The sequence below is a fragment of the Cydia pomonella genome, chromosome 18 (genome assembly GCF_033807575.1).
Source record: "Cydia pomonella isolate Wapato2018A chromosome 18, ilCydPomo1, whole genome shotgun sequence".
Lineage (NCBI taxonomy): Eukaryota > Metazoa > Arthropoda > Insecta > Lepidoptera > Tortricidae > Cydia > Cydia pomonella.
In genome coordinates, this window is record NC_084720.1 from 9,157,549 (window position 1) to 9,184,884 (window position 27,336).

The window sequence follows — 27,336 nt, forward strand, 5'->3', positions numbered from 1 at the left end:
TATTTAACTTGTCACACCTTTATAGAAGTGTTGTGTGATTGATTATGTCACATCCCCTAGTTTCAGGTTAAAACTTTGAAGGAACTTTGATTTATATTTCAGCGTTGATTATCCGGTTTCAAATGTCATTAAGTATTCATACTTAGTTCCTGCGTGCGTATAAGTACATATGTATCACTGTTTTGTTGTTCAAATATAACAATTAGGTACCTTCGTTGAGACAATACGTATCAGGTTGTTTTGTATCGTACTGCCGTTTCTGTTGTGTTGTTTCATCACGTATGCTCAGTTAAAGCTAGACTTGCTCTGTTTGTGACATTTGTGCGGGCTTAGCCGTAAGTGTCTGTGAGATATTCTTTATTCGCCACAGCCTGATATTATATACTGGAAAACCGTTTTTCATTTCGTAGTTCATCATTTTGCGATATCCTTTGGCCTTCATAATGCATATCGCATATGGAACCCGTCGTGCGGCTCCTTTAATTTAATAAAAGCTGGTTACATGGGGACCTACAGCTACTACGTACTACGTACCTACATGTAACTTGATGCCGGCTTTTGTTGAAAGCTATAATCCGGTCGCATCTAACTTGCCCCTACAATATCTCCCTAGGAGAAATACACCGTTCAAGTCTCACCAAGTCAGAAGCAAACTGTCAGCCGTACGTCGGTGCAGCGCTGGCAATAAAAGTAAGGTCATTGTTAGTGTCAATCCCGCGACATATGGAACCCTGGTCGGGCGTCGTTCAGTGAAAGGGCTCGAGCGCGCGGCGCGGCGGCGCGGCGCGTATTGATCGGCGGGACCTGTTGCCGGGCGGGCGGCTCTCCCAGCGTCCGCACGCAAGCAAGCAACCGACCACATTATATTCACTTTTAACTCTGATAAGTAAATAAGTCGAAACTAATTCAATAATCCGGCTTATTGTCTGTGTCGATCCTAAAACACTTGACTATAACGGCACTAAAAGTTCATTCAGCCATATGGGATCCAGAGCGTACCAGAGAAATAGGCATATCTACTGTAATGAGCTCAAAAACGTCATTAGCATCCCCACTTCTTCACGGTAAAAACTCCGTCTGCTCGGAATAAAACTATTTTACGTCTTAATAAACGATTATAACGTAGTGTCATTCAGCTCAAAACATACCATTAACAAATAATATAGCTGTCGTTTCGGAATGATCCAATTTTGAAATGATCCTTGTCTAGTGACCCAGTTAATGTTGACAGAGCGTTGACGTCAGGCCGCGCCAGCGCCCTCGACGCTACGTTTACAGCCTTCGCGGAAATCGCGCTAACTTTTCCTGATACCACGGTGGCCCAGAGCCATACGGCCCAATTGATAAGAAGTTCTTTGAGCTCTCTTTCAATATTTTCGCGACAAAACCTTACGACACTACCTACCTTCATCTAAGTAATTATGTTAGTGGGATTATGTTCTCTGGTTTTCTGCAAGGTGGTAACTCTTTGCCAACCTTCGACTCAACCTAATTGGCTCTCTTAAAACCCGTCTGTATCCACAAGTTTAAATCAAAAGCGAGAGCCTGAAGTAGGCACCTCCCAATTCAATGTCACAGCGCTATTTGGACGGCTGCCAAAGCAAACTTCAAGCAGAGCCTTTGTGCGTCCTCGGCTAGGGACTAGGGTATATGGAGTGGAAAAACTGCCTACGTAATTCCTTATACGATTCTAATTTTATACGCCTCGACTCGTTTATTAGTAAGTTAGTGACGCCCCAACAAATATTGTCATGACCTGATAAATATAACCTGAGGATAATGATATTAATATTCACCTTTCTGTCCGTTTTATACAGGGTAACGGAGCAGTGAGGATAAATCACAAAATATTTGAGATATGTAAACTAGATTTTACGATATTCAAATAAAAATAAGTCATTTATTGTACGCAAAAAAAAAATTACATCAACGGATAAGCAAACAAGCAAAATAGGGACAATAGGGTGTAAGTCCAATAGGGTTGTTGACTGTATTACATTACACAATTTATATATATATATATATATATATATTACGTCGTGCTTCGTTACAACAGAACTGATTGATAAAAAGGATGAACCTGACGTCGTAGTCGCGAATCGTTTTGACTGTTCTAAGAGGAAAAAAAAACCACTTGATTTGACTTATCATTCAACCACCCTATAAGCATTAATTACAGCGCAGTAGCAATAAGTATACAACTTTTAAGAACTATAATAATATACCAAGAACTATTGTTTACATTTAAACTCTAAGTGCGACAATGGCCTGGGGCAAATAATTAACCTAACCAGCTGGGAGTCAAAAGCCGATCGGTTCTGAAAACAATAAAAATGTGTTATTGCAGAAAAGCATAGTCTAGATTAAAGGAACAGATATTACTATGGAACAGTCTACCAGATTGCAGAATTGTTAATGTTGTCCAGCTATATTGTATATATCTACGAACAAAACAAAATGTCCAATTTCGTATTTTCATTTGTTTACTAAAAAGAAAGAGAGTGACAGCCTGAACATTCATACAAAAAATCCTCTTCTGTTTAATCAAGCTCTTTTATCTGGCTATCTAACAGTTCTGATTTTCCGTCACTGCCCTATTTGGATCGATCGTCCTGTATACATCGTCAGTCGTCGAAGATGTTTATTTTTGTGGCCATATTGGGAAAAGCAAGTCTACGCCATTTCAGTATTTGGAAAACAAGTATTTGACAGACGCATTTACGAAAGGAAAACAAGTGGAGTTGTTGAACAGCATGCGACTATCCGGCGCGATTTGTTTGTATACGCGCTGTGAACTTGCTGGCTGGCGCGCGGCCAACGGTGCCAACCGCCTAGTCGCCTAGATCCATACTCCGGACCAACTGCCCTTGACTCATGCTTAATGACACTGAGCCAGTCTGTCATCACAACTCCTTGTAACTGCCCTGTCAGATGACTCATTAAGAAAGCATTTAAACAATCGATCCTTTTATAAATGTCGGTCTCAAACTAACCTTAACCTTACTTAGCCGACTACTCCAGACTGCCAAGCGCACTTGGTTCGCAATTTACTGACACCGATCACGCCACTTAGGTTGCCGATTCCTTTGACTCTCACGTTTCTACGCCGCAACTAAGACTTATGCTTAGCAGCGTAGTCATTTTATATTGTCGTTCACAAATATAAAGGCATTAATAAGTCTGCCGTCATTGTCAATAAGGCGCTACAGTAAACTTGCCGTTGGAAGCTCTTATTGATAATCAGAAAAAATATCCTTCACCTGAAAAGCCCGCCTACATCCTTCTGAACCGGCGTGTCCTTGACTCGCGCTGACTGACGCTAGGCACGCCACTTTGTCATTACAACTCCTTATAACTGCCCACTTCGTTTTTTCCTTGATAACAATAGCCATTTAATTGTGCAACCGCAGCCATTCTCTCACTTCGTATAACGTTGACTTCGTCATGTTGAACAAGAACATTGTGTAAATCAAAATAGTAAGGACTCTTATCACAGGTTTACAAAAAAATGATAAATAATGTATTTTTCAAATTGTACTGGTAAATGGGCAAACATGTGAAATCAATTGCCCTTTATGGATCGTCAAAGTTTTGATTGGCTTCTGTTTACTAATGTAGGAAGAAACGAGTCTAGTTAATTATTACTATTATTAACTATGTACTGTTTTTCTGCTAATTGACCCTGCGTTAGCGAAGGACTCCATTTCAGTTTGGGCAGATATGATTTCGTATGTCGGGGTGTTCTCCTCTGCAGGTCGCATTTCTCAGCCGATTCTCGTGTAATTTTGTGACACGGTATAATAGTTAAATATTTTTTTGTCGTGTTGTTTTTGGGAAAATATTGTAAATGGTGGAAATTTCAATAAAATCGCTTAAGACTATTATGAGTTCGCTATACTTAATGATAATAGCTCAACGAAGTATTCTTTATTTTTAATTTTTTTTTAAGCTTATTCGAGGTCTTTCGCAGTGTTTCGTTTAAGATCGTTTAAGATATGGACCTAGTTTCTAAACAGATAAATGCCTTCCTGTCCTGATCCTCGATTTACAAATGAACCATTTGATGTTCTTTTCAAGTTAGGTGTATAATAGAAAACCAATGATAAAGCCAATGGGCTAGCCTAGTCTAAATTAACAAGAATGAGTCAGCAAACTGACCGTAATTACAGACAGGTGAAGGGTCATTATTCGAGTGTTCCGTATCAGTGTCATGACACGTTTTTTTAAAAGGTTATAGAATACAATAGCGTTCTTGTTTTCTGTTATATCTACAGGACCTCTACTAAATAACAGATAATGGAAACGGTAGAAACATTCCTTTTTTGAACATTCGCAGAATAGGCAAAACAAAAGGAGACAAAAGTGAGGCGTATCAACGCTAAATATTAGGCACAAGGTACAAAACAAACAAATAATGCTAATTGATGCATTCTTACAGGCTTAAAGCCCTAAATCATCCTCCTCGATCCTCGAATTTGAAGTTAAAGTTTGTTACTCAGATAATTATGTAGGTAGTTGTTATTATGTAGATATTTGTATAATTTGACATATTTCGTTGTATCTGCCGACGCCACATTTATGAATTAACGTTAACTTTTCTATCAAATATGCATTATGAACAATAATAATGAGACTGCAAACTGCAACCTGACCGCAGCTGTGGGCTGTAAGTACGGAGGGTAGTTAGCAATGCGCCAAGTATCGAACAAAAAGGTCGCGTGACGGACGGAAGGTTCAATTAGGTTGGGAGTTGACGCCATTACTCCGCCATACCTGCATTTCAGAGCCCTTTCTCATGTGAGCTCAACCTTTCAGAACTCTATTTAATTAACTTATTTATATCAAATTTCAGTACAAGCTTATATTTAACTTGCCATGTTAGAACGTGTTTGTTAGTTAGCGTGGGTTATGTAAGCTATATTTGACCGACTTCCAGATTTCTAATCGAGCTGAAATATTGCAAATATATGCAAATCGGATGACAAAACAATATTATTATGACATGAAGCTGATCTGATGATGAACTTGATGGAGACAGAAGGTGGCCATGAGTGGTGGCTCTGTGATAAAACAACGCAAACTAATTGTGTTTGGGGTTGTTAAATTTGACTTGATGAGTATTAGATGCCTGTGGAAAGAAAAGTACATTGAGCGATCTAATCTTGTACCAAAAATGAAATTTTTGCCAAAACTTATTTATTATTATTATTATTTAATAAGCAGGCAGGCAGTTTGACAACTGATATGACCTGTATCCAATATTCATAAAGATAGTTATCACGAACGAGTAGTAGATATAATGTGCTTGTCTAATTTATTTTTAAACTGGTTCACATTTGGTGCTGAAACCACATCTTCTGGGAGTTTGTTCCAAGCCCTCACCACTCGATTGCTGAAAAAGTGTTTGTATGGATTACTGTGAGCCTTCTGTATGGTTCAGAGACATGGTGCCTTTACAAATCTGATATAAAAAAGCTGGACACCTATCACCTTAGATGTTTAAGACATATACTCAGAATCAAATGGCAAGACAAAGTTCCAAATTCTGAAGTCCTGCGTCGTTCTGGCCTCTATGGTATGGAGGCGGCTCTACTAATGCAGCGACAGCTAAGGTGGTGTGGCCATGTCCTCCGTATGGATGACCGCCGGTTGCCCAAAACCGTATTCTACTCTGAATTAGTGGAAGGCAAACGCAAGCACGGCGGTCAGCATCTGCGTTACAAGGACGTGCTCAAACGACACCTGAATGCTTGCAACATCAACCCTGAGCGCTGGGAGGAGCTTGCTGCAGACAGAGCATCTTGGCGGTCTACCATTTTTAACCACATCAAATCGTTTGAGGAAAACCGCCTCAATGCCTTAGAATAGATACCAAACGCCAACAACGTAAAGAGAGACCGAAGCCCTCTTACACGTATACATACAACGCGTCTGGCCAACTGTATTGTAACACCTGCAAAAGAGTCTTTAAGACCAAGTTCGGCCTGGCCAGCCACATTAGGGCGTAATCCTTAATTGCTGAGGTCGCCGTCATCGAAATCGATGAGGAGGACTATATGCCTTTCCAGCTTTAAATGATGACCTCTCAGACGGTTGTTGTTGTTGCGCTTGAACATCTCTTGGAAATCCTTGAGGTCATAGTGCCCAGATAGTATTTTGTACGTCTCTATTAGGTCGCCACGTTCTCTGCGGTGCTTTAGAGTAGTGAGGTTCAGTTCCTTTAGTCTCTCTTCATATGGCTTGTTTTTAAGTTGCCTTGGCAGTTTCGTGAAACTGCGGTGTACTTTCTCGAGCATCTCAATGTCCTTGGCAAAGTAAGGACTCCAGGCTTGAAAAGCATACTCCAGTACGGGTCTGACATATGTTTTGTATATTTTTAGCATCATATACGGTGTTAAGGTCTAGAAGGCTTTTCTAATGAGGTAAATCATGCTTCTGGCTTTCTTAACCATTTTAGGTATGTGCTCTTCCCATTTTAGATCCTCAGAGATTTTAACACCTAGGTCAGTTTGTGCTTTTACAGCCGTTAGTGGAGTGCCTTCCAAGTTGTAAATCTGTACATTTGGCAGAATTCAGATTGATTAACCATTCCTTAGACCAGCTTACTATTGCATCTAGATCGTCTTGTAGTTGGCTGTAATCTAGGAGTGGGTTAGCAAATAACTTGTTGTCATCCGCAAACGTACTAATACTGCATTTGAGGCGACATGGAAGGTCAACAGTGTATAGTATGTAAAGCACCGGGCCTAAAACTGAACCCTGTGGTACTCCACTCTGTATCTCTCGCTGCCGTGACTTAAGTCTCACCAACTCTAACTTCAAAGGTTCTATGTTGTAGAAAGGTCCTTATCCATATTAATAGTTTCCTACGGATTCCCAAGTGTTCCAGTTTATAAAGTAGCCTCTCTGTGGGAACTTTGTCGAGTCTAATAAGAACTAAGTAATATAAATTGTCGTTATTTATCGGCAACTGATAAAAATAAAACATTTTATATGAAAATATCACAAGTTGTTATTTTTCCTTTTCCCGTGTTAATTAACAGTATACGCGTGATAGAGTTATCACTTTTAGCAATTTGCCATTAACAACCGGGTTGCGAAATTGTACCGAGTTTTTGTTATCAACTTCAATTATATTTTTTACACTTGCTTGTAAATGATCAAATAGGGCTCTTTGTCCAAGTTCTTTGAAATTAACAATGCTCTCGGAAGCGACGGCTAATGAAATGAGTCACATGATTATTTGATACGTAACCTTGTCTCAATAATACGTTTTTACAAAATAGTGTTAATTCCAGGCTAAATATACGACACCAATCAGGCGTAATATACGATAAAATCCTCAATATAAAGACTCATTTGCAAATTCGTAACACATATTCATAACCTAATATAGACAACAATACTAACTGCTCTCTTTCTCGACCTCTTATTTAATGTTACCCGCCAAGAAAATTTTAACTGTAAGTGTCATAGAGCAAAATCGCATTTACAATCTCACTCCTATATAGCATAGGAGCTTCCGAAAGTAACTGTTGGGTTCTGAGTTATTAAAGAATCGCGTGCTGTCCCGTCGTGAACTCGTTAATATGTATGCTGTGCCGTGCTTCGTCTGCTTGCAACTAGTGGCTGACCGGATGTCTATACAATGGGACCTTTGGTTAGACGTATTGTGGCGAGTGAGGCGTGCCTCGGCGCCGCTAATCCATATTAACTGCTGTGCCAGGTTAATGTTGCCAATTGAGGCTATTGCCCTAGTACAGGAAAACTGTCTAATAACATGTGGATGGCGTGACATGTGACATCAATAAGGTTGCTAAATAACAAAGGCCTGGAATGTGATTGGGGCTAAAACATTTTTCACAATTGCGTAGCAAAAATATTATATCTGACAAGGCGAGGTGAAAAAAAAAAAACGAGACTGGGTTATATTACATCTTATGACAGTGTTGCATTTCAGGAAATAACGTCAACAATGTTAGAAAAACTCTAATTTCAAACTGTGAGTCAGTCAGTATCAAAATGAATACAATATTTTGCGATACATTACTTTGGTCATTTTATACCTGGCACTATACCTATATCTGATGCTGTAGGGCTAATATGGTCGGCTCTTTATCATTTGTCACCATGCATGTCACGTTCTAACAAGTATGTAAGTGGAAAGTGATGCATGGCATGACAGGTGATAAAAATGTGACCGTGATCCCGCTGCTAATTAGTGTGACACATACAACTTTTCACCTCAGAACATATTAAAGGTCTTGGTTTTCGAACGTGTTTACTTACTAGCGGTGTATAGGGGTCTACTATCTTATACCTTTAAACGAGCAATTCTTATATATATATTTCTATGATCTCGGAAACGGCTCTAACGATTTCGCTGAAATTTGGTATATGGGGGTTTTTGGGGGTATACAATCGATCTAGATTAGTCTTATGTTTGGGAAAACGCGTGTTTTCGAGTTTTCATGCGTTTTTCTTTCGACGCAGAATATGGTCGCTAATTTCGTGTTGCCGGCCACTATCCGTCTGGTCCAGCGGGTTAAGATGCGGACTGCTAAACGAGTGTTACGGGTTCGAATCTCGCCCGGTGACTAACTTTTGTTTTTTTTTATATGTTCTAGTTTATATATATAATTTTTATTGTTTTAGACAAGTTTAATTTAGTAAAAAAATGTAGTTAAGATTATCACCTATAGACCACCATATTACAATAAATAGTTATAACCGAGCAAAGCTCGGTCGCCCAGGTACTGAAATTTTAATGTCGAACTATGAATGAACCTATTCCTGTCACTTTCTGTTTTCCTAATGAATAGAAAGGGATAGCGAATGTAGTTCAAATATGTATTTGTAATAGACTCCGAAGTATGAAGTGGCAGTTCATGGCCTTCACTAAATTAAAAAGCTACTTTGTCTCACTCCCCGGAGTGACGAAAGTAGGCTTGTTCGAGCTGTTGAGGTGAAAATAGTTATTTGTACAACAAGAGAGCAAAGTTTGATATTTCTTCGAGTGCTTGTTTTGAGTCCCGTGCAAGCGAAAGATTCTATAATAATTTCACGAGCGTAGCGAGTGAATCTAATTTAGAATCTTGAGCGTAGTAAGGGACTCAAAAGCGCACGAGATGTAAATAACTTTGATCTCGTGTAGTAAATACAAAAATTTTCAGGTCAGTCAGCCATCAAAAAATACAACCTGAAAAAATTTAATCCAGACGGACGGAACACTATTTCACTCATGTTTTCTGAAGGTATTCTAACAATTAACTTTAATTACCGCAATAAAACAAAAAGAAAGAAATTTCAATAAAACAATACGACAATAATGAATTAACGAACATCAATTGACAGTTCATACGACAACTTTTTTTTGTAAAATAAAAAAACTTTGTAAGATACGGTCCGAATTGCGGATACTACTATTTGTCAACTATAGTAGAGATCGTTAAAAGTAGTTAAGTAGAATTATTTACTGCGTAACAATTGCGTAAATTTGTATAAGTTCATTGTTTTGATTGTATAATAAAATACGTAAAATATGGTGTTTTATTAAATTTTAAACTTTTATTTCATTAATTAATTATTACAAATGAAAACTCGTAGGGTGTTTCGGAACGATGCGGTCTGACTTATTTCGGGGGTCTATTATAAACCGTCTATATACCGTTGAATTACGTATGCACTTTTTTTGTCTCTTTTTTTTTTGCTAATGACGTGAAAGGGATAAAAACAATAGAATCCAAATATTTCGAACTTGTATTAGGCCCCGCACGTTGAAATGACATTCGAATCTAAAGGTCACTTGAATGTTATTTTGTCTCACTCAGTGAGCAAAATGCGATTTTGCTCACTGTTTTTAAGAAGCAAATTACCATAGTTCGACCTGCTGACGAGAAAATTAAATTATCCTATAAAATAATGTACCTAATGAAGGTATTTAAAACGGCAGGAGTTTGGTATGAATGAACATAAAGTACTTCATTAAATCGATTATAACCGCGTCAATCTTAGCAAGTGATTATTCGTATAAATCGTGAAAATCCACTTTGTAGCATAGATGATGCATTTTAATAATAGTTACGAGTCAACCTGTCGTACCGACCTTTTATAACTTAAGTTTGATTTTCAGCTGAAATTACATTTATAACTGTCTAAAAAACTGACATGATTACATACAATTCAGCCTTAATTTATGGCATAAATAAATCAATGTAAAACGCTTGTTATTACGTGATGACTTGTCTAACCGTGTGTTCTGTTTGATTCCAGTTTCTTGGATGACCTCGACCGGTTAGGTGCGAGAGACTACCAGCCCACCGAACAAGATATTTTAAGAACTAGAGTCAAAACTACTGGTATTGTCGAAGTGCACTTCTCCTTCAAAAACCTTAATTTCAAGTAAGTACTTTACAGACTGAAATAGGTATCATATGCTAAAGACATAGTGACGAAGCTCTTCGGTGGCCGAGGCCGGAATCGAACCGGCGTCTTCAGCTTACTCGGTTATCGTTCCGACCACTAGACCATCCGGGCTTTTTTAGTATATGACATCTAGTGTGACTGCATAAAAACACAAAACGAAAAATATTTGATAAAATAATTTGATTTGCTCCCCATTTGTTGTAAGTACTTTACATTTGTAGATTACCACTCACAAGTGACTAATAGAGGGCAAACTATTCAAATTTACAGTCCCACAAGAATAGGGGCCACGACTACTGTAAAAGAGCTAATATTGGGCTGTTTACCCTAGTCTTCTATGAATTTATTTATATCCTAATCACATTTATAATTTATACTCAGGTCGTACTACTTGTACTAACGGTGTTAGATTAAATCGCTGGTTAATAAAAGTAGGCACTTTAGTACTTTTCTTTCACGGTTTATGCTTTTGAAGTGAATAAAGTGACCTTCTATAGTAAAGTATGACATAAATCTGTTTATACAAATATTTTACGTTTTTAGGGTTTCAAACCTCAAAAAAAACCCTTATAGGATCACTATGTTGTCCGTCTGTCTGTCTGTCAAGACTCTTTATCTCGGGGACTCGTGCTGGTATCGAGTTGAAATTAAAACCATATACTCAGATCAATTGTCCCTTGAAGCTGTGAAAAGATCAAACTTCTAAATTAAAATATAAAATAAGTTTTTGGCAAAAATTTCATTTTTGGTACAAGCTTTTATCGCTGACTACTTTTCATTCCACAGTTAACTAATTCTCATCGAGGTAGTTCTAAAAACCCCAAACACAATTAGGTTGCCTTGTTTTATCACAGAGTATGGCTACGTCCCGTCTCCATCATCAGATCAGTCATCCGATTTATACAGGCATGAAAAATTTCAGTTCAGTCGGAAACCGAGATGTGGATCAAATTTAACTTGCAAGATTTGATTATAGACCGACAGACAACGGGACAGGTGAAACTAAATAAAAGCTTGTATTAAAAAAAAGATACGGCCGTTTATACTCTCAAGGGAATCAAAATTTATAGGGTACATCCTAGTTGACCTAGAACTATGAGATTTGTGCAAGTAATATCGTCTTATACTACATGTACAGAGAAAAATCTGAAAACTATAAAATTGTAAAAAAAAAAGAAGAATTGTACGGAGTCCACGGTGGGCGAGTCCGACACTCGGTTTTTTTACTCAAAGGTGTCACATTTGATTATAGTTTTCCTTATTATTAAGCATGATGCTGCATGCTGGTTAAACGTATGTCCATACGCTGCTTTATTTAAAAGTATACAGGAAAGTATAGACGACAGGAAATATCTACATCTAGAGTGCCAATAATGCTGGCTGTAAGGTTTAGTTACTTGCCTGTAACCCAACTTACATTTATATAGACAAATGCATTGTGTTTAAAATCAGCATTATAATCGCAAGGATAAAATCCCTAAATAAGTAGAATGATTGCGTATGAAATCTAAAAATAAACGGCGGTATTTATAAAAATTAAGACAACATATTCCTCGATACAATGTGTTCATAGGGCACTTTCCCTGGTGTGGTTCATTATTATGCAGATATTTAATGAATGATGTTTGTGATTAAAAACGGGATTGTTATTATGGTATAGAACCGTATGAAGAAAGGTATAATATATGAATCACTGTCGCGACCGCGGTCCCAGCATTGTTACGCATTGTTCTATGAGAAATAATATAATGTGTTTTTTCTGTTAATTGTTATTCTTTGAGTCACATGGTTCGCACACTATGTTGAAGACCACTTTATTATCTTTGAAGTCTTTGAACTAATTTACTAATTGCTTTTATTAACCGAGACCTGGTGTTATTCGATGATTCGATTAATACGATGGAATTTTATGGGTAATTTTCGGAATTATACACAATATACATTCCCATTAGTAAAGTTGCCTCGTTGTCTAGAACGCCCTCTAGGATGAAGCTTATACAGTATTTCTTTGAGTTAAAACAGCTTGTATAACCTTTCCCACATGTAGGAATGTAACGAAGGAAATTAGTGGGAATAAAAAATTTTTTTTCATGCAATTCAGTAATTTATTACACTTCTAATACACATCTTCCTATCCATTCCAAAATAAATAAATTCTTGTGGTAAACTTCCAGATTGTTCGACGTCGGCGGACAGCGGTCGGAGAGAAAGAAATGGATCCACTGCTTCGAGGACGTGACCGCGATCATCTTCTGCGTGGCCATGTCCGAGTACGACCAGGTGCTTCACGAGGACGAGACAACGGTAACATACTTTACATTACTATTATGTATACAAGTAGCTAGCCTAGTAGTAAGTGTGCGCTTTTAATCCAGAGGTCGGGTGCTCAAACCCTGGCGCGTACTAATGACTTTCGAAACTATGTACGATATATAATTTGATATTTACCATTCGCCGGAAAACGTCCAGAGGAAACCGGACTCATCGCAATAAGCCCTAGTTCCCCTCTGGGTTAGATTAGAAGGTCAGGTGGCAGTCGTTTTCGTGAAAGATTAGTTGCCGCTCCCTTGAGCCCTGGCAAAAACTGGGACAATGCGAGGAAAATGATAATTATTTAAACAAGTACAAATCGGACCCTATTTTCATGGCTCTTGGCATCCGCTAAGCATTGACCTGTTGTCATTGACTTATTTACTCGGCAAAAAGTATTATACTAAGCAAACCGCAGTTATACCTAATAATAAAAGAGTTAATCCAGCAATTAAATATGCTTAATATTCCAGCAAAACTGTGGGAAAAGCGGTTTGTATTATGAATAAAATTGTATTGACGCCAATCAGTATTCGGAAAAAAAAAAGCTAATGAAACACTTATTCAAACAATAGTCAATTAGTCAATGCTAAGAAGTGGTATTGCCAGATTTAACCATTTCCAGATAAGTACTACCCGTTCGCTTCAAGTTGGCCGGCGGCGGCCGATACATATTAACAAATACAAAAATACAAATACGTTAACGTTTATTTCATTACTTTTTACTGCAGTTTATAGGTATAAATGTTAGGTAGGTAAGTAGTCCATCTTAGGTACAAAGTGTAGGAAAGTGTTTATCTCAACAATGTGCAACAATTTAGTTGTGTAAGTAATGAAAAAGGTGCGGGGTATAGGATATAATGTCACAGGTACAATTAGGTACTTCGACAAAAAATAATTCCGGGCTTTATTTAATAATTTAAAAAAAAAAAGCTAATGAAACACTTATTCAAACAATAGTCAATTAGTCAATGCTAAGAAGTGGTATTGCCAGATTTAACCATTTCCAGATAAGTACTACCCGTTCGCTTCAAGTTGGCCGGCGGCGGCCGATACATATTAACAAATACAAAAATACAAATACGTTAACGTTTATTTCATTACTTTTTACTGCAGTTTATAGGTATAAATGTTAGGTAGGTAAGTAGTCCATCTTAGGTACAAAGTGTAGGAAAATGTTTATCTCAACAATGTGCAACAATTTAGTTGTGTAAGTAATGAAAAAGGTGCGGGGTATAGGATATAATGTCACAGGTACAATTAGGTACTTCGACAAAAAATAATTCCGGGCTTTATTTAATAATTTTCGTGATAATAAAAGCTGTGGCAGCAGAGTGCATAAGGCGTGGTGCGGGAAGCGGGCCGGGAGAGACACGGGACTGATGATATGAGAACGCTAGAATGGCGAGTCTAGGTAGTCTAGTTTCTAGACTGTAGGTAGTGTGTTTTTTATTGACATCCAATCAGACAAAGGAAAATAGTAATCTATGAATAAAAGCTGCCGCCTAGCTAGTTTGACAGTCGAACTATATGGCGCTATACTGGGTCACTAATACGCTATAATTTTAGAGTTCTCTTAACAAAAGACTTGGTCTTGATAAGCACTCCAGTTTTGACAAGTCGAGTCTTAAAGCAGAGTACTCAAAGGACTTGAGTCCTAACCAACACTAATATATAGACTTTTACTATGACACCAACCCCGAAATCGCGAAAAAAATTAGCTGTTTCATACATTTTGGCTGGTCTGATCTTGATATTTTGTACGAGAGGCAATTTTTTTTCGCGATGTCGGGGTTGGTTCCATAGTAAATGTTGCTCAGTATTCACCCGTAAATTTTTGCAAATGATTAAAAAAACATCCTGTAAGTGTGAAGCCAGTGCCATCTACATTACACCAAGTTCGGGGCTCAATCTGTTTTAGACTTCACACATTAAGATGTGTGATGTGAAGGCTAAAACAAAACGTGCACAATCAATGAATGAGATAAGTGACAAGGAAAAGTTGATTCACCCACACAAATAACTTTGGAATATTGTGTAATTACTAATTATTCTCCGGTATGGTATTCCAGAACCGCATGCAGGAGTCCCTGAAGCTGTTCGACTCGATCTGCAACAACAAGTGGTTCACAGACACCAGCATCATCCTCTTCCTCAATAAGAAGGATCTCTTCGAGGAGAAGATCCGCAAGTCGCCGCTTACAATCTGCTTCCCCGAATACACTGGTCAGTACACAATACATACAGTAGCAGCTAATAATATCTCTATTTTTTGCACGAAACTTGCAAAAACTCGGGCAAACTAATTATTTTAAAAATCAGCTAAGAGCATGTCGGGCCATGCTCAGTGTTGGGTTCCGTAGTTACCATTCTGTCAGAATAGGAGTAAGTATGATGTACATTGCAAGCAAAAGGGAGTATCTTTGCAGTACTTTGTACGTCTTTTTACTAAGAAGACTTTTTGCAATAATTCAAAAACGGCTGGACCGATCATGTTTTCTATCTAGTTTTCATTGAAAGTGGTTTTGTTCAATTCAATTCAATTACTTTCGGAGCAATTATATCTGAAAAAATTCAATTAATCAAAAAATGGTTGTTAATGGTCGTTTTGAAAGACCTATCCAACGATACCCCACACGATTGAGTTGAAGCAAAAAAAAAAAGAAGCATTTTATATGGAAGGTACCCTACATTTTTTTATTGTAGTTTTTATTTTACCGTTGTGTCGCTATGTATGGTTTATGTATTCATGCCATATTGCAGCTTTCTAGCACTTACGATCATGGAGTCAGCCGCGGACGGACAGACACACGGACGTGACGAAACTTTCAGGATTCCTAGTTGATTACGGAGCCCTAAATATGAACCCTACTTTGATAGAATGGTAAATTCCATCGAAATCGCTAGTTATTGAGAAATTATAAATATGAAAAAATTAATATGCCAATATGATGTAGATGTAGATGTAGTGTAGGGACGCCCGGCCGGAAGCAGTCGCGCTGTCGATCGCGTGTTGCGTTCATTCAGCCCAATTCCCTGAAGTTGGAGCTGCAGGTTACTGTCCCGGCGGCATTCCCATACCAACCTCCTCACTCAAATCTTCTAGTTTTCCTGCAGAACAGAAGGACATCTTTAAGTTCGACGTCCTTTAGTTCGTTTTCTATTAGTGAGTCTCTACCGAATGTATTATATCGCAGTGCCGCGTACATGATACATTCTGCTAGTAGATGGAAGCTAGTTTCCTTCTTACCACAGTGTGGGCAGGAGGCGTCTTTATTTATTTTCATTACCTTGAGATGTCTGTTGAGAGTGTTATGACCAGTAATAATACCCGTCAATATTCTCAGACAATATTGCCAATATGATAGAATTGTTTGCCGCTACTGTACCTAGCTATTACACAATACCCAACGGGCAAGATGACAATCGTTTATCTACAAACGCCAATCGAAAAGTAAAAATGTATCGGGGTGACAAATGCGAACGAAAAGTCACGTGGCCATTTCCATACATTATTTAGGGTCGATTGACGGTTTCTAAATTCTTATACTTAGATAGAACTATTCGGCAGGTGTAAAGTCGTTATCAGATATATGGGAGCGCCCGAGGTGCTCTAAGATATCTGAACACGCACTCTAAGGCCTTGACAATAGAGGCGTGTTCAGATATTTGTGAGCACCTTGGCCGCATACATACTATTGTGAGGATTAAATAAAATGTGACAAATGTCTGTATGAAAAACTGCAAAAACTAATAGAAAAGTCGCGACTTCCAGTCGGGCTTCTGGATTTAGCACTGCCAACGTTTCGTACTAAATGATACTCAGATGTGACGTGACGGCCAATCCCGGGCGAAATTTTAGTGTTTTGGAGAAATGAATTGATTGTATCATTTGTGTCCAGGCGCGCAAGAGTACGGCGAGGCGGCCGCGTACATCCAGGCGCAGTTCGAGGCCAAGAACAAGTCCACCACCAAGGAGATCTACTGCCACATGACGTGCGCCACCGACACCAACAACATCCAGTTCGTGTTCGACGCCGTCACCGACGTCATCATCGCCAACAACCTGCGCGGCTGCGGGCTCTACTAGACGCCGCGCACCGCCGGTCCGCTGTCACAGAGCCTAGCTAATTTTTTAACCTACCGCATAAGTTTTATCCCTCTGTAAGTTTCGGACGCTCTCGTCGCTCGCCACGCGGGCCCGGGGGTGCCTCATGGGTGCCGGGTACACGTGTACACGGGTACCTGGGAACATGCGTACACGGGTGCACGTGTACACGGATGTCTGGGTGCACGTGTACACGGGTGCCCGGGGTCGGGCGGAGCCGGGCGCGGCGCCGGATCGGAGTTGTGATCGTTATTTTCCTTGTAACATAAACCGATACCTGTTTTAGTCGAGATCGGCCCCAGGGACGGCACGGACGGAGTCGCTAGAGATCTAGTGTTCAATTCTAAATGTTGGTGCTAGGGAGCGCCCCTGGCCGGCGTCGCGGCTCGGGTCGGGTCGGCTCGGCTCGGATCGCGTCGGGTCGACTCGGGTCGGGTCGGCCCCTCGGCCGCCGCGTCGATGTTTACGTTGTATTTGTGTAAGAGTATTTATAGCCGCGTGTGAACCCGCTTGGAGCTGCGAAAGCGAACGCTTATATACTCACTCTCTTACGGACCAAACGGAAAAGAACCAATATAGTAGAACTGAAACTCGGTAGTGGGGAATGGAAACGTTCACAGGCCTATTTTAACTGATACAAAACGTCATTCCATTATTAAGTATTATCACTTACGATGAGAAATTATTTTTTATAAACTTTTGAATGCAAATCTGTAACCACTATCATACTGAGAGTTATTTTACGTAAGTGAGCTCCTAATGTAAGTCAGCTTGTACCGGCGCTCGGCGTCGTAGCGCACAAATTAATTATTCCTACGAGGCGTTACTTCGTATGCCATATTTCTAAATAGTTATTTTTGTTTGTATTATTTCCTATATCACTTTACTGTAATCATAAAATGTAGCCTATAAGAGTAATGTCTCTTTTTCAGTAAATCATGCTATTTATTTTGTAGCGTACGTAATCGTATTAAAGGTGGTAATTGTAAACTGTCATGTTTAATTTAATTTTAAGCGGAACCAACTACTCGGTCGCGGCCGCTCGCGGCTCGTTAAGATATGTGAGTATATAAACTCGGTATACACTCGCGAATCGGCGTAATCAAACACTATACATATATATAACTATATAACATAATTTATTATTAATATTAAAATAAAAATCTTACTTTAAGCGTTAGGACAGTAACCGTATCAATAAACATTAATTAATAACGCAATTAGACAGTAACCTTTACTATCGTCATAGTTAGGTGGTTGATTTTTCATTTTACGTTTATGAGTATGTAAAAAGTGAATAAATGGAATCGTGACACCTACACTGTGACGCCGCGCCCTGTCACCTGTCGTGGCGATCCTCGCGCGCTCGGGATGCCGGTTCGGCCCTCGCGCGAAGGGCGCGGCGCGAGCTCGTCGCTAGGTAGGTTTTTTACTGTTATGTAAACGATATGTGTACGTAAAACTAATAAAGATAATATTAGCGCAGTTCTACATTCGACCCGAAACTAAACTTAAGTAAGCTTCACCCTTCATTAAAAAATTTTTAATGGATGAATGGCGGTGGATGTGAGTCGATTCCGACGTCTTCGTGCGGGCCTCGCTCGGCGCCGGCCGGACTCGGGCGCTGTCGGATGTCCGGGCCGCCGGCCGGACTCGGGCGCTGTCGGATGTCCGGGCCGCCGGCCGGACTCGGGCGCTGTCGGATGTCCGGGCCGCCGGCCGGACTCGGGCGCTGTCGGATGTCCGGGCCGCCGGCCGCGGGCGAGGCGCGCCCGGCTCGGGCCGCGGAGGCCTGCGACAGGCGTCCCCCTGGCCGGCGTGGCGGGCGCCCCGACGCGAGGCTCGAGTCGTGCATTTACTTGAACGCGTTCCGCCGCTGCTGAACATTACCTTGTATGCTTTAATGTTTCGAGTGAATGTGATGTAAATTTTGTACACTGCCGCATTGTTTATTCGCTCGGATCACATTTAGTTATAAGTCGGTGACCCAAACGCACATGCCGCATGAGAAACGAGTCTGTGACATGAACCGTCGCACAAATGATAGCGGTCGAAGTGAACCGAAGCTCAAGGCCGCGTCGCCGTGGCTCGTGCGAATGCTTCTTATTTGAAGACTGAATTGTTGCGCTCAAAATGTTCTCGCGCTTTATTAGATCCGTGGAAAGGTAATCGCAGTTTTTTTAGGAGACTTAAGGTTTAATAAAATGGTCACGATTCATGATACGTCTCGCTGCGGACGAGGGAAAGCATCAGAGTCCGGGACTAGTACCATCTCACTGACAGAGCGTATAGAGTATGGAGCAGCATTCAGTCGTAATTTTTAATATTAAACGCTCACGAAACACAATGTTTTCGATTTAAAACAATATCACCATGCTTCATTCATATTTGCCAAAGTTAATACTAACCTCACTATTTATACCTACTGTATGTTCTTCGATGATAAAATTGTGAAAAAGCGCACCGAGCGCCGCCTCGAGCGTAATATTCGTACTGAGCAAAGTACAATGTTGAAAATATCTTATTTAGAATTGATGACATGTAAACATTTATTTCTAGCGCGTGCTGCGGCCCGCCCGGCTCGGCCTCGGCTCTGGCCGAATCCCGACCGAGGCCGGAGTGGGCCTCGGCCGAGCGCTCCAGCGCAGGTGAGGCCGGAGCAGAGGGCCTACCGCGAAAGACGAAAATCGAAATTTCGCTATCCCCCTCTATCGCTCTTGCATATTCTAGTGATAGAGGCAAATAAAGACGCCTAAGACGGAGAGAAGAAGAGTACGCTTTTCATTATTCGCTGTAGGCCCTCAGGCCTCGGCCGAGAGCTCGAGACCGGAGTAGGCCTCAGCCAAGTGCTGGAGACCGATCGAGGCTCGCTCCCGGGCGGACCTATCTAATGAACAAACGTTTAAAAAAGTAAAATTTTTAGTCACTAGTGGGTAATTTTTGAATGTGATTCAATCTTATCTTTATTTTTCTATATCGAGTGACATCTTTTGTAACTTTTATTTCTTTATGTTTCAACTTATATTTTGTAATGCATTTAATGAAAGGGATGTATTTAACCAACGATGTAATGAAGTAATATTTTCTCTTTTTTGTATCTCGTCTGCACTGGTATTTTTTATTGAATTTACTATAAATGTACTTTAAGTGTATAATTTTAAATAAATTACTGAAAATGATTATATTCTAATTTTTATGTTCAAATAATTTTATAGTTTCATTTATCCCCTTATCTATCGATTCCTTGTCCTTTTTTGGAATTAACCTTGTCTGTCTCTGTCTGCTGCATCTGTGATCGGTGATCGAAATAATAGGCCGTAGTGGAGCGAGTTGTAAACATATATGTATATATAAACGTATATATGTCATGTGGCTCGGACAGTATCATGTTTAAACCTACGTGGAGAGTCCACACAGAACGAGCCGCCTGGCGAGGAATTCTTGACCCGCCTAGACAATACGTTACGTTACACACATAATATGACAGATAAGGTCAGCAAGGGGTCTCCAGTATATTCTGCGTCGCCTAAATGGAAGTCGAAGTTTTTTGCGAGCGTTATATTTCCCAAAATTGTTTTTTTTTTTTTTTTACTGGAGAAAGATGCCAGTAAGAAACTGTTCATTTCGTAAAAAATATTAAATTTATAGTCTTTAAATATTGTTTTTAATGGCATGTTCTACTACTTGTACTAAACATTTAAATCCTCCTAATTTTTGAGGTCGAAGATACATTTTCACCACACCAACTGGTAAAGAACCTCTTGATTGTTCAAAAACTAATGAGAAAGTTGCATTTTATCCACATATCACTCTTCACTTCTTGCCAAATCGTGTAGTAAATGTGTGGAACTCTCTACCAGAAACTGTTGTTAGTGCACCGTCAGTGAACTCTTTCAAAAATAGACTAGATACACATTTTAGAACATAAAAAAGTGCTAAATAAACACAATTGCTGCGATATACACGCATCAGCTCCAAGAGCTGCTAGTGTATCAAATAAATAATAATAATAATAATATGGGGCATAGATCTGATGATCATTGACATATATATCAAGGACAGGCCTTCCGGGCACTAAGAATAGTGCTAGTTCAGTGGTGTCACTCTCGAATTCGAGCCAATCGTGCAGTCTAACGGAACTAGTTCGACCAATCGCGCACGTGATGCGAACTCGTCAACCAATCGCGTTGGGGCATTTGACTGCACGTTTGGGTCGAATTCGTGTGGTGGCGTACTGGCCGGATCAATGAATCAGATGCAAATTTTGAGTTGTTTCCTTATGTTAGCGCTGGTAAAATTGAATTTTGAATGATATTTTTTATTACGTTCATTTGGTTTGATTTGTTTTGGTATTTTATAGTTAATGTAGTAAAAAAATTGTTTCACTCGGAGGCAAGTTTGTTTAACCCTCAAGATTACACTTCTCGAACCACTCGCTACGCTCGTGGTTCAATTTTAGAATCTTTCGCTTTCTCGGGTATCAATATTGGCACAAGCCGTTAAGCAACAACTTTGCCCCTTTGCAAAAAATAACTATTTTTTCCTACCAGACGAACTCATTTGCTTTGGGGTATCACTACACCTTGTGGGAAGGAAATAGTATCTTTTTTGTTTTGGAAATCATCCCTTAAGGGGATGGAATATACTACAAATGCGGTATATAGGGATACCAATTTATGCAGTCTGAGCATGATAGTGTGCATTATCTGAGAGGAAAAAGAATGTTGAAACTATCTAACAGGCAAACAATAAAAACACAACTAAAATTCATTACTTATTTAATTCTTAAATAACATCCACATAAGGAATTGTGGAAATTATCACAGTTTAAAAGAGAAAAATTCACATTTATTCTTACAATCTAAAAACTAACTAAATCCTGTAATAAGGCACTGGAATTAAATCTGTAAAGAGAATAACACATTTGAGGAGTGTCTTTTCAAAAGGGCTTATTTCCACTTTGAACTTTTTTTGGGAAATTGGGAAAAACATAAATCCACGGTTTCCATTTCGAAAAAATTGCTTTTTTCTCGATATTATATTAAATTAATTTGCTATAAATGTTATGGCACTACATACATAGCTTCATCTACCTACTTAATTATGTTAATTAACATATCTTTTTCAGAGTTAAGTCCTTTTGATGCGAACTTTTGGAATTAAGCCATTTTGTTGCGGCCTTGTGAGAAATAAACCTTAGGTGCCATAATAAAATTAATTATTCACTATCGGGAAATTATTCCAACGACATTGACAAAAGGTATCCAATGCATTTGTTTTTTTCTTTATCTGGTTTTTTTATAGCCAGCTTCAAATTTTAGAGTCCTACAAAAAGTTCTGATTCAATGTAGATAAAAAATAATATATAATACACACTTATTAAAAGGCCTATTTGTTTCTCATATTATAAGAGAGAAATAAGGCCTTTTGATCCGGACTTTGATTTTTGAATTAGTTTTTTTGAGGACAAGAAGACTTATTAGAACTTGAAACTCAAAGTATATATGTATTTCTCTACTTTTAGCAAAACTACATTCATAGTTAAAAAAAAAGTTGAAAGTGGAAATAAGCCCTTTTGAAAAGACACTCCTCATTTAAAATACAGGAATTTGGCCATTAACATAAACAGGCAATTAAATTTATATGTTACTGTCACCAACTTCAATTATTATCATTTTGTGAAATTACAGAAATATACATTAAAAAATCTACACAATTCTAGTGTCCATTAACTATAGTCCCTGTAGAAGATTGAGCTGGCTTGGTTAAAGGTTCATCAGCTGTTAGAGCTGCTTCATCTTCCAAGTGTCGTTGTAATGCTGCAGTCATAGCTTTTAGGAATGCAAGTAGGTTTAAAGACTCGCAGCTAGATTGTGGCGCGTGCAATGCCAGGGCCAGGAATGGCAGCCGCCGCAGTGCCCGTCCCGACAACAACGCCTGCGATGCTGCTTGCGCCACCTCCCATAGGGTAAGACTTGGCCTCGCGTGTTGAGAATCAGCCCAGCCTGAACCCTGCAAAACTCGGTGCCCAAAAAGCAGGTCACGCGGTGCCACTACTCCACGCGCCATCAGCTCCTCACAGCATCCGCGTAGAATCTCGTATGCTGCGCGCGCCGCCGGCGGCCCAACCCGGCGCTTCAGGTCTGCGCGATCAACGAAAGCTACATCTACTGCCGTCGTCAGGTTGGATGTGGCGAGCACGAGAGCGTTGGGAAGACGTCGCAACCGGTCCAACTGAGTAAGCAGAGCGTTAACGGCGCGAAGAGCGTCTGAAGGCTCGAGACCGGCCATGGCCGCGCGCCGAGCGTGCGCTAACGATTCCACCTCATCCACAAGAACTATACACAACATCCGTGGGTCAGACGCGATCTCACGTACACGTTCAAAGAGCTTAGCCACGAGTTTTCCACTTTCTGAGAACCATTTCGAAAAAAGTCCATGCGCGTTAATCTCTAAAAGCCGAGCCCTTGAAAATCGTTCGCCAAGACGGATTGCCAATTTTTGAGCTAATGCGCGGCAGAGACTGGTCTTGCCTGTGCCAGGCGGCCCGTGTAGTAGCACGACCCGGCTCCAACCCACCACCAGAGGATTCACACCACGATCTGTTAACTCGAGCGCTGTCTTTACGTAGCGCAGAGTATCCTCCTTGAGCCGTGTGTCGTATACGAGACTCTCCCACAAGCCGTGGAACTCCGCCGCGGGTAGCGACCATACATCAGCAGCAGACACTTCTTCACCCGAGGTATCATCAGTCATAGTGTCTGTTTCCACGCCATACTGATCGAGCATATACACATGAAATACAAGATCAGCGTCACGCGGAGATACATCTGCTTCGTGTTCTGCATCGCAAAAAGTAATGCACTGCACGTGTTCTTTCAGCTCTAGATTATCTTCAAACGCAGTACTATTTATTGTGGCACCAGGAGTTAGCATGGGCATCGACTTTATTAAATAGTCACGTACCAAGTCTTTAATATAATCCTTAGAGGCACGGCTTTGCCTCACTTGAACAATTTCTATATGAAGAGAAGCACTCATGTTGAAAGCCTTGTTTTGTTTTAATTTAATATGTTGTTTTATAAGCGAAACTGTACAATAAAAATAACTGCCGTTCTCAATTCAAATGTTTGAACCAAGTACACTGTACATGATATTGACAAATGCTGACTTTCCATAGACAAAAGCTGTTTGAGAAAATCTTAAAAACTAGTATGACAGTAATCCATAGACATGGAAACCGTGTTTCTTTTATATAGTCTAATAGCTTGTTAGTAAATGTCTTGTCGAAATTGACTGACTGACGCTAAGCCAAAAAATCCATTTTATTTCTAACCTTACTTAATTATAATTTCGATTAATAAACTATGAAGGACGTTATTGATGTATTAGCTTTGCAAAGTTCTCGACGCGAACGACGTTTGCCGGATTATCGTAGTGCACCAGGCCACAGTTTAGCCACCAACTTCATATTTGAGTGCGGTATAAAATTAGGCCTGCAACCGGCAACTGTAGCTGCAGGAGCTATATTTTATCACAGATTCTTCAAAGATGTGGAAAAGAACGACTACGATTGCTATGTGATATGCACAGCCTGTCTTTGTGCCGCTGGGAAGTCTCGAGATGAACCGGTGAAACTTCGTGATGCAGTGAATGTGGCGTATAACTCTATTAATCGCGGTGCTGGTCCTTTGGAGCTGGGTGAAGAATATTGGTCGTGGCGCGGGGCAGTGGCACAAGCGGAGTTGTTGGTCCTACGAGTGCTGGGCTTCAATCTAGACGCACCATCGCCACACAGATATTTACTGCATTATCTGCGGTCTCTGCAGGAGTGGTTCCCGGCTCCGCAGTGGCGCTCTGCGCCAGTAGCTCGCACAGCTATGGCCTTCTTGCAAGACTTTCATCATTCCCCAGCAGTGTTAGACTACAGAGCACCACACATTGCAGTAGCTAGTCTGACATTGGCTTTACATGTTCTCGGAGTCTCTGTGCCTCTGGCATCTACTCTTGATGATGATGCAGCATGGTATTCGGTAAGAGTTTGTAAATATTTATTTAAATGCAAATTATTTTGCCTAGTTTTCTCTTTCAATGCCCATAAGTCTTTAAATTAGAGATGTCATAGAATATGCAATTCAAGTAATTTCAAGTTAGGTTTCTATAGATAAGCAGTGCTCCATGGTTGATGGGAATGAGGGACCATTCCCAGCATTTAGTGAAAAAATATGATTTAAATTGTTATATATATATATATATAAATATTGTTCTTTATGTTACAGGTTTTTACAAAAGACTTGCAAAAGGAAAAGAATTGGGAGATCATGGAAAAAATAATGCTAGTTTATAGCAGAGAACCTGAACCCCTTTGAATGTAATAATTTGATTTAGGCTAAAATATATTTACAAATAAAGATAAGATTGATACTGCCTGCTTGTTTTTTTTAACTAAAGGTCTTGTCCTATGCTCAACCAAAGCTAGTTCACCCATTTGCAGCTACATTCATAAAGTACTCAGCTCAGGATCAGAACTCTTGATAAGAATGATAAGTTATGAACACTTCATAACTGCTTTATGCAAGAACAAACTGAAATAGTTGTTGTTGAAATACTAAAGAAAAATTACTTTTCCCTCCATCAAGTGGTGCCTATTCAGCATTCGGCTTATAATTTTTACACCGTGAGCTGGTGTAACCAGACATATTTTAACTATGCATTCCTGAAGTCAAAAGAAGCAAAAAATATTATATGAGTTTTGTGGATTTTTTTTTTCATTTTCTATACACAACACGTTATTTCGTTTAGCATCGTAGCGAAAAAATAATTGCGAGTTTCCTTTAAAACTTTTCTGTCAGTACTCAGTAGGTATCTCTAAACCAAGTTACATACTGGCAATGTCGCAACCAAAAATACATTTTTCACTAAGTTATTAAAGAACCAAATTTTCACAAGTATTGTCATTATCTCTAATACAAAACCGATTTCAGATAACTTTGCATGACATTTAAATCTTTAAATGCGGTGGGTACACGTTTAAAATATGTCGGATTACTCTAGCCCACGGTGTATAGGTGCTAACAAAAACAAATTGGTTACCAATACATTTTTTACAGGTATCGGTTAGTACACGGCTCCTGGCCGCGTAGCCAACATGCCAATCGTTTACGTTTACGCTCCGTAGCTATCGAAACGCAACTGTATATATATAGGAATTATGGTGACCAACTCCTGACTCCATCATGAGACCCTGGACTTCATCTAGATCGATGGTACTCGTCAGGGCAAATCTTTTGAGCCCAAACACGATGGAATTATAATGAGTCGATTAGGAGTTCTAGTGACCAACTCCTGACTCCATCATGAGACCCTGAACATCATCTAGATTGATGGTGCTCGTCAGGGCAAATCTATTGAGCCCAAACACGATGGAGTTATGATGAGTAGATTAGGAGTTCTGGTGACCAACTCCTGACTCCATCAGGAGATCCTGGACCTCATCTAGATCGATGGTGCTCGTCAGGGCAAATCTTTTGAGCCCAAACACGATGGAATTATAATGAGTAGATTAGGAGTTCTGGTGACCAACTCCTGACTCCATCATGGGAACCTGGATGGACTTCGAAACGCTAACGTGATTTCAAATAACACTGAAACTCTATAGCACTAATGTGCGCAAACGATTGGCATCTTGACTAGGCAGGTATGGGTGCGTAGTCAACATGCCAATCGTTTACGATACGACAACGAAACACTACTGTTTCTCTATCGCACTAATACACGCAAACGATTGGTAATTTGGCTAGGCACCAAGCAAGTGTGTGGCCAACATGCCAATCGTTTACGATACGACAACGAAACACTATCTGTTTTTCTATCGCACTAATATGCGCAAACGATTGTCATGTTGGCTAGGCGCCATGGGTGCATAGCCATCATGCCAATCTTTTACGTCACGACAACGAAACACTATCTGTCTCTCTATCGCACTAATATACTTTATTTATACCTGCAGTCATTTACTATCTTTTTCATTTTCCATTGGTGTGAAAGAGATAGAATAAAGAGCAAGGGTTATAGTACACTCTGTAGTCTGTACACTTAGTAGTAGTGTACATAAAAAAAAACTACTGTGCATATAAAATAAAATAAAGAGTGCCCATATGGTATCATATAACACTAAAATTTTATTAAATTAATGTTCCTTGAAATTATATTGAAAACTATCAAGATTATTCTAGTCTGCATTGAAACGCGCGTCGCGTTGCCGGCGCTCGCGTACCGAGCGCCAACGCCATCTATCGAGCGTTATTTCGTGAAATCGGAGAACGCTCCAAGGAATAAGGGCTCTTAAATACGCAAATTGCGGGGATCCTTCTCTTTTACTCTCACTAAGACGTAATTAGCAGCAGCATGCATGTTGGCTGTCGCATACAAGACACTAATTTCAATAACAGTTATGCAGACGATATGGTGCTGTTGAGCCCCTCGGTAGGAGG

General features: G+C 39.8%; 4 protein-coding genes across 5 annotated transcripts in view; 2 read left to right on the forward strand and 2 right to left on the reverse strand.

The window, feature by feature from the left end:
- LOC133527618 (guanine nucleotide-binding protein G(o) subunit alpha) overlaps positions 1 to 17,833 on the forward strand; it is a 69,716-nt gene extending 51,883 nt beyond the window's left edge. For both annotated transcript variants that reach the window (XM_061864694.1, XM_061864695.1), the window contains exons 5-8: positions 10,273 to 10,401; positions 12,600 to 12,729; positions 14,808 to 14,961; positions 16,638 to 17,833. In XM_061864694.1, the coding sequence (XP_061720678.1) occupies positions 10,273 to 10,401; positions 12,600 to 12,729; positions 14,808 to 14,961; positions 16,638 to 16,825 (601 nt within the window). In that variant the 3' untranslated portion in view covers positions 16,826 to 17,833. The remainder of the gene's footprint in view (positions 1 to 10,272; positions 10,402 to 12,599; positions 12,730 to 14,807; positions 14,962 to 16,637) is intronic.
- Positions 17,834 to 18,386: 553 nt separating this feature from the next.
- On the reverse strand, positions 18,387 to 18,698 carry LOC133527898 (proline-rich protein HaeIII subfamily 1-like). The gene has a single exon (XM_061865092.1). It carries the CDS (start codon positions 18,696 to 18,698, stop codon positions 18,387 to 18,389), a length of 312 nt encoding a protein of 103 aa, XP_061721076.1.
- A 2,906-nt stretch (positions 18,699 to 21,604) lies between these two features.
- On the reverse strand, positions 21,605 to 24,007 carry LOC133527616 (pachytene checkpoint protein 2 homolog). The gene has a single exon (XM_061864693.1). It carries the CDS (start codon positions 23,882 to 23,884, stop codon positions 22,562 to 22,564), a length of 1,323 nt encoding a protein of 440 aa, XP_061720677.1. The 5' UTR covers positions 23,885 to 24,007; the 3' UTR covers positions 21,605 to 22,561.
- Positions 24,008 to 24,100: 93 nt separating this feature from the next.
- LOC133527619 (cyclin-Q) lies at positions 24,101 to 25,270 on the forward strand. Its single transcript, XM_061864696.1, has 2 exons — positions 24,101 to 24,876; positions 25,123 to 25,270. The coding sequence occupies exons 1-2, from the start codon at positions 24,211 to 24,213 to the stop codon at positions 25,210 to 25,212; spliced, it is 756 nt and encodes a 251-aa protein (XP_061720680.1). The 5' UTR covers positions 24,101 to 24,210; the 3' UTR covers positions 25,213 to 25,270.
- Positions 25,271 to 27,336: the final 2,066 nt, after the last annotated feature.

What these genes read in the sequence shown, in the direction of transcription:
- LOC133527616 (XM_061864693.1), bottom strand. Translation starts at nt 23,884, where the DNA reads ATGAGTGCTTCTCTTCATATAGAAATTGTTCAAGTGAGGCAAAGCCGT.
- LOC133527619 (XM_061864696.1), top strand. Translation starts at nt 24,211, where the DNA reads ATGAAGGACGTTATTGATGTATTAGCTTTGCAAAGTTCTCGACGCGAA. An exon ending in ATGATGCAGCATGGTATTCG is followed by an intron (nt 24,877 to 25,122) that starts GTAAGAGTTTGT and finishes TTTATGTTACAG; the next exon opens with GTTTTTACAAAAGACTTGCA.
- LOC133527898 (XM_061865092.1), bottom strand. Translation starts at nt 18,698, where the DNA reads ATGCACGACTCGAGCCTCGCGTCGGGGCGCCCGCCACGCCGGCCAGGG.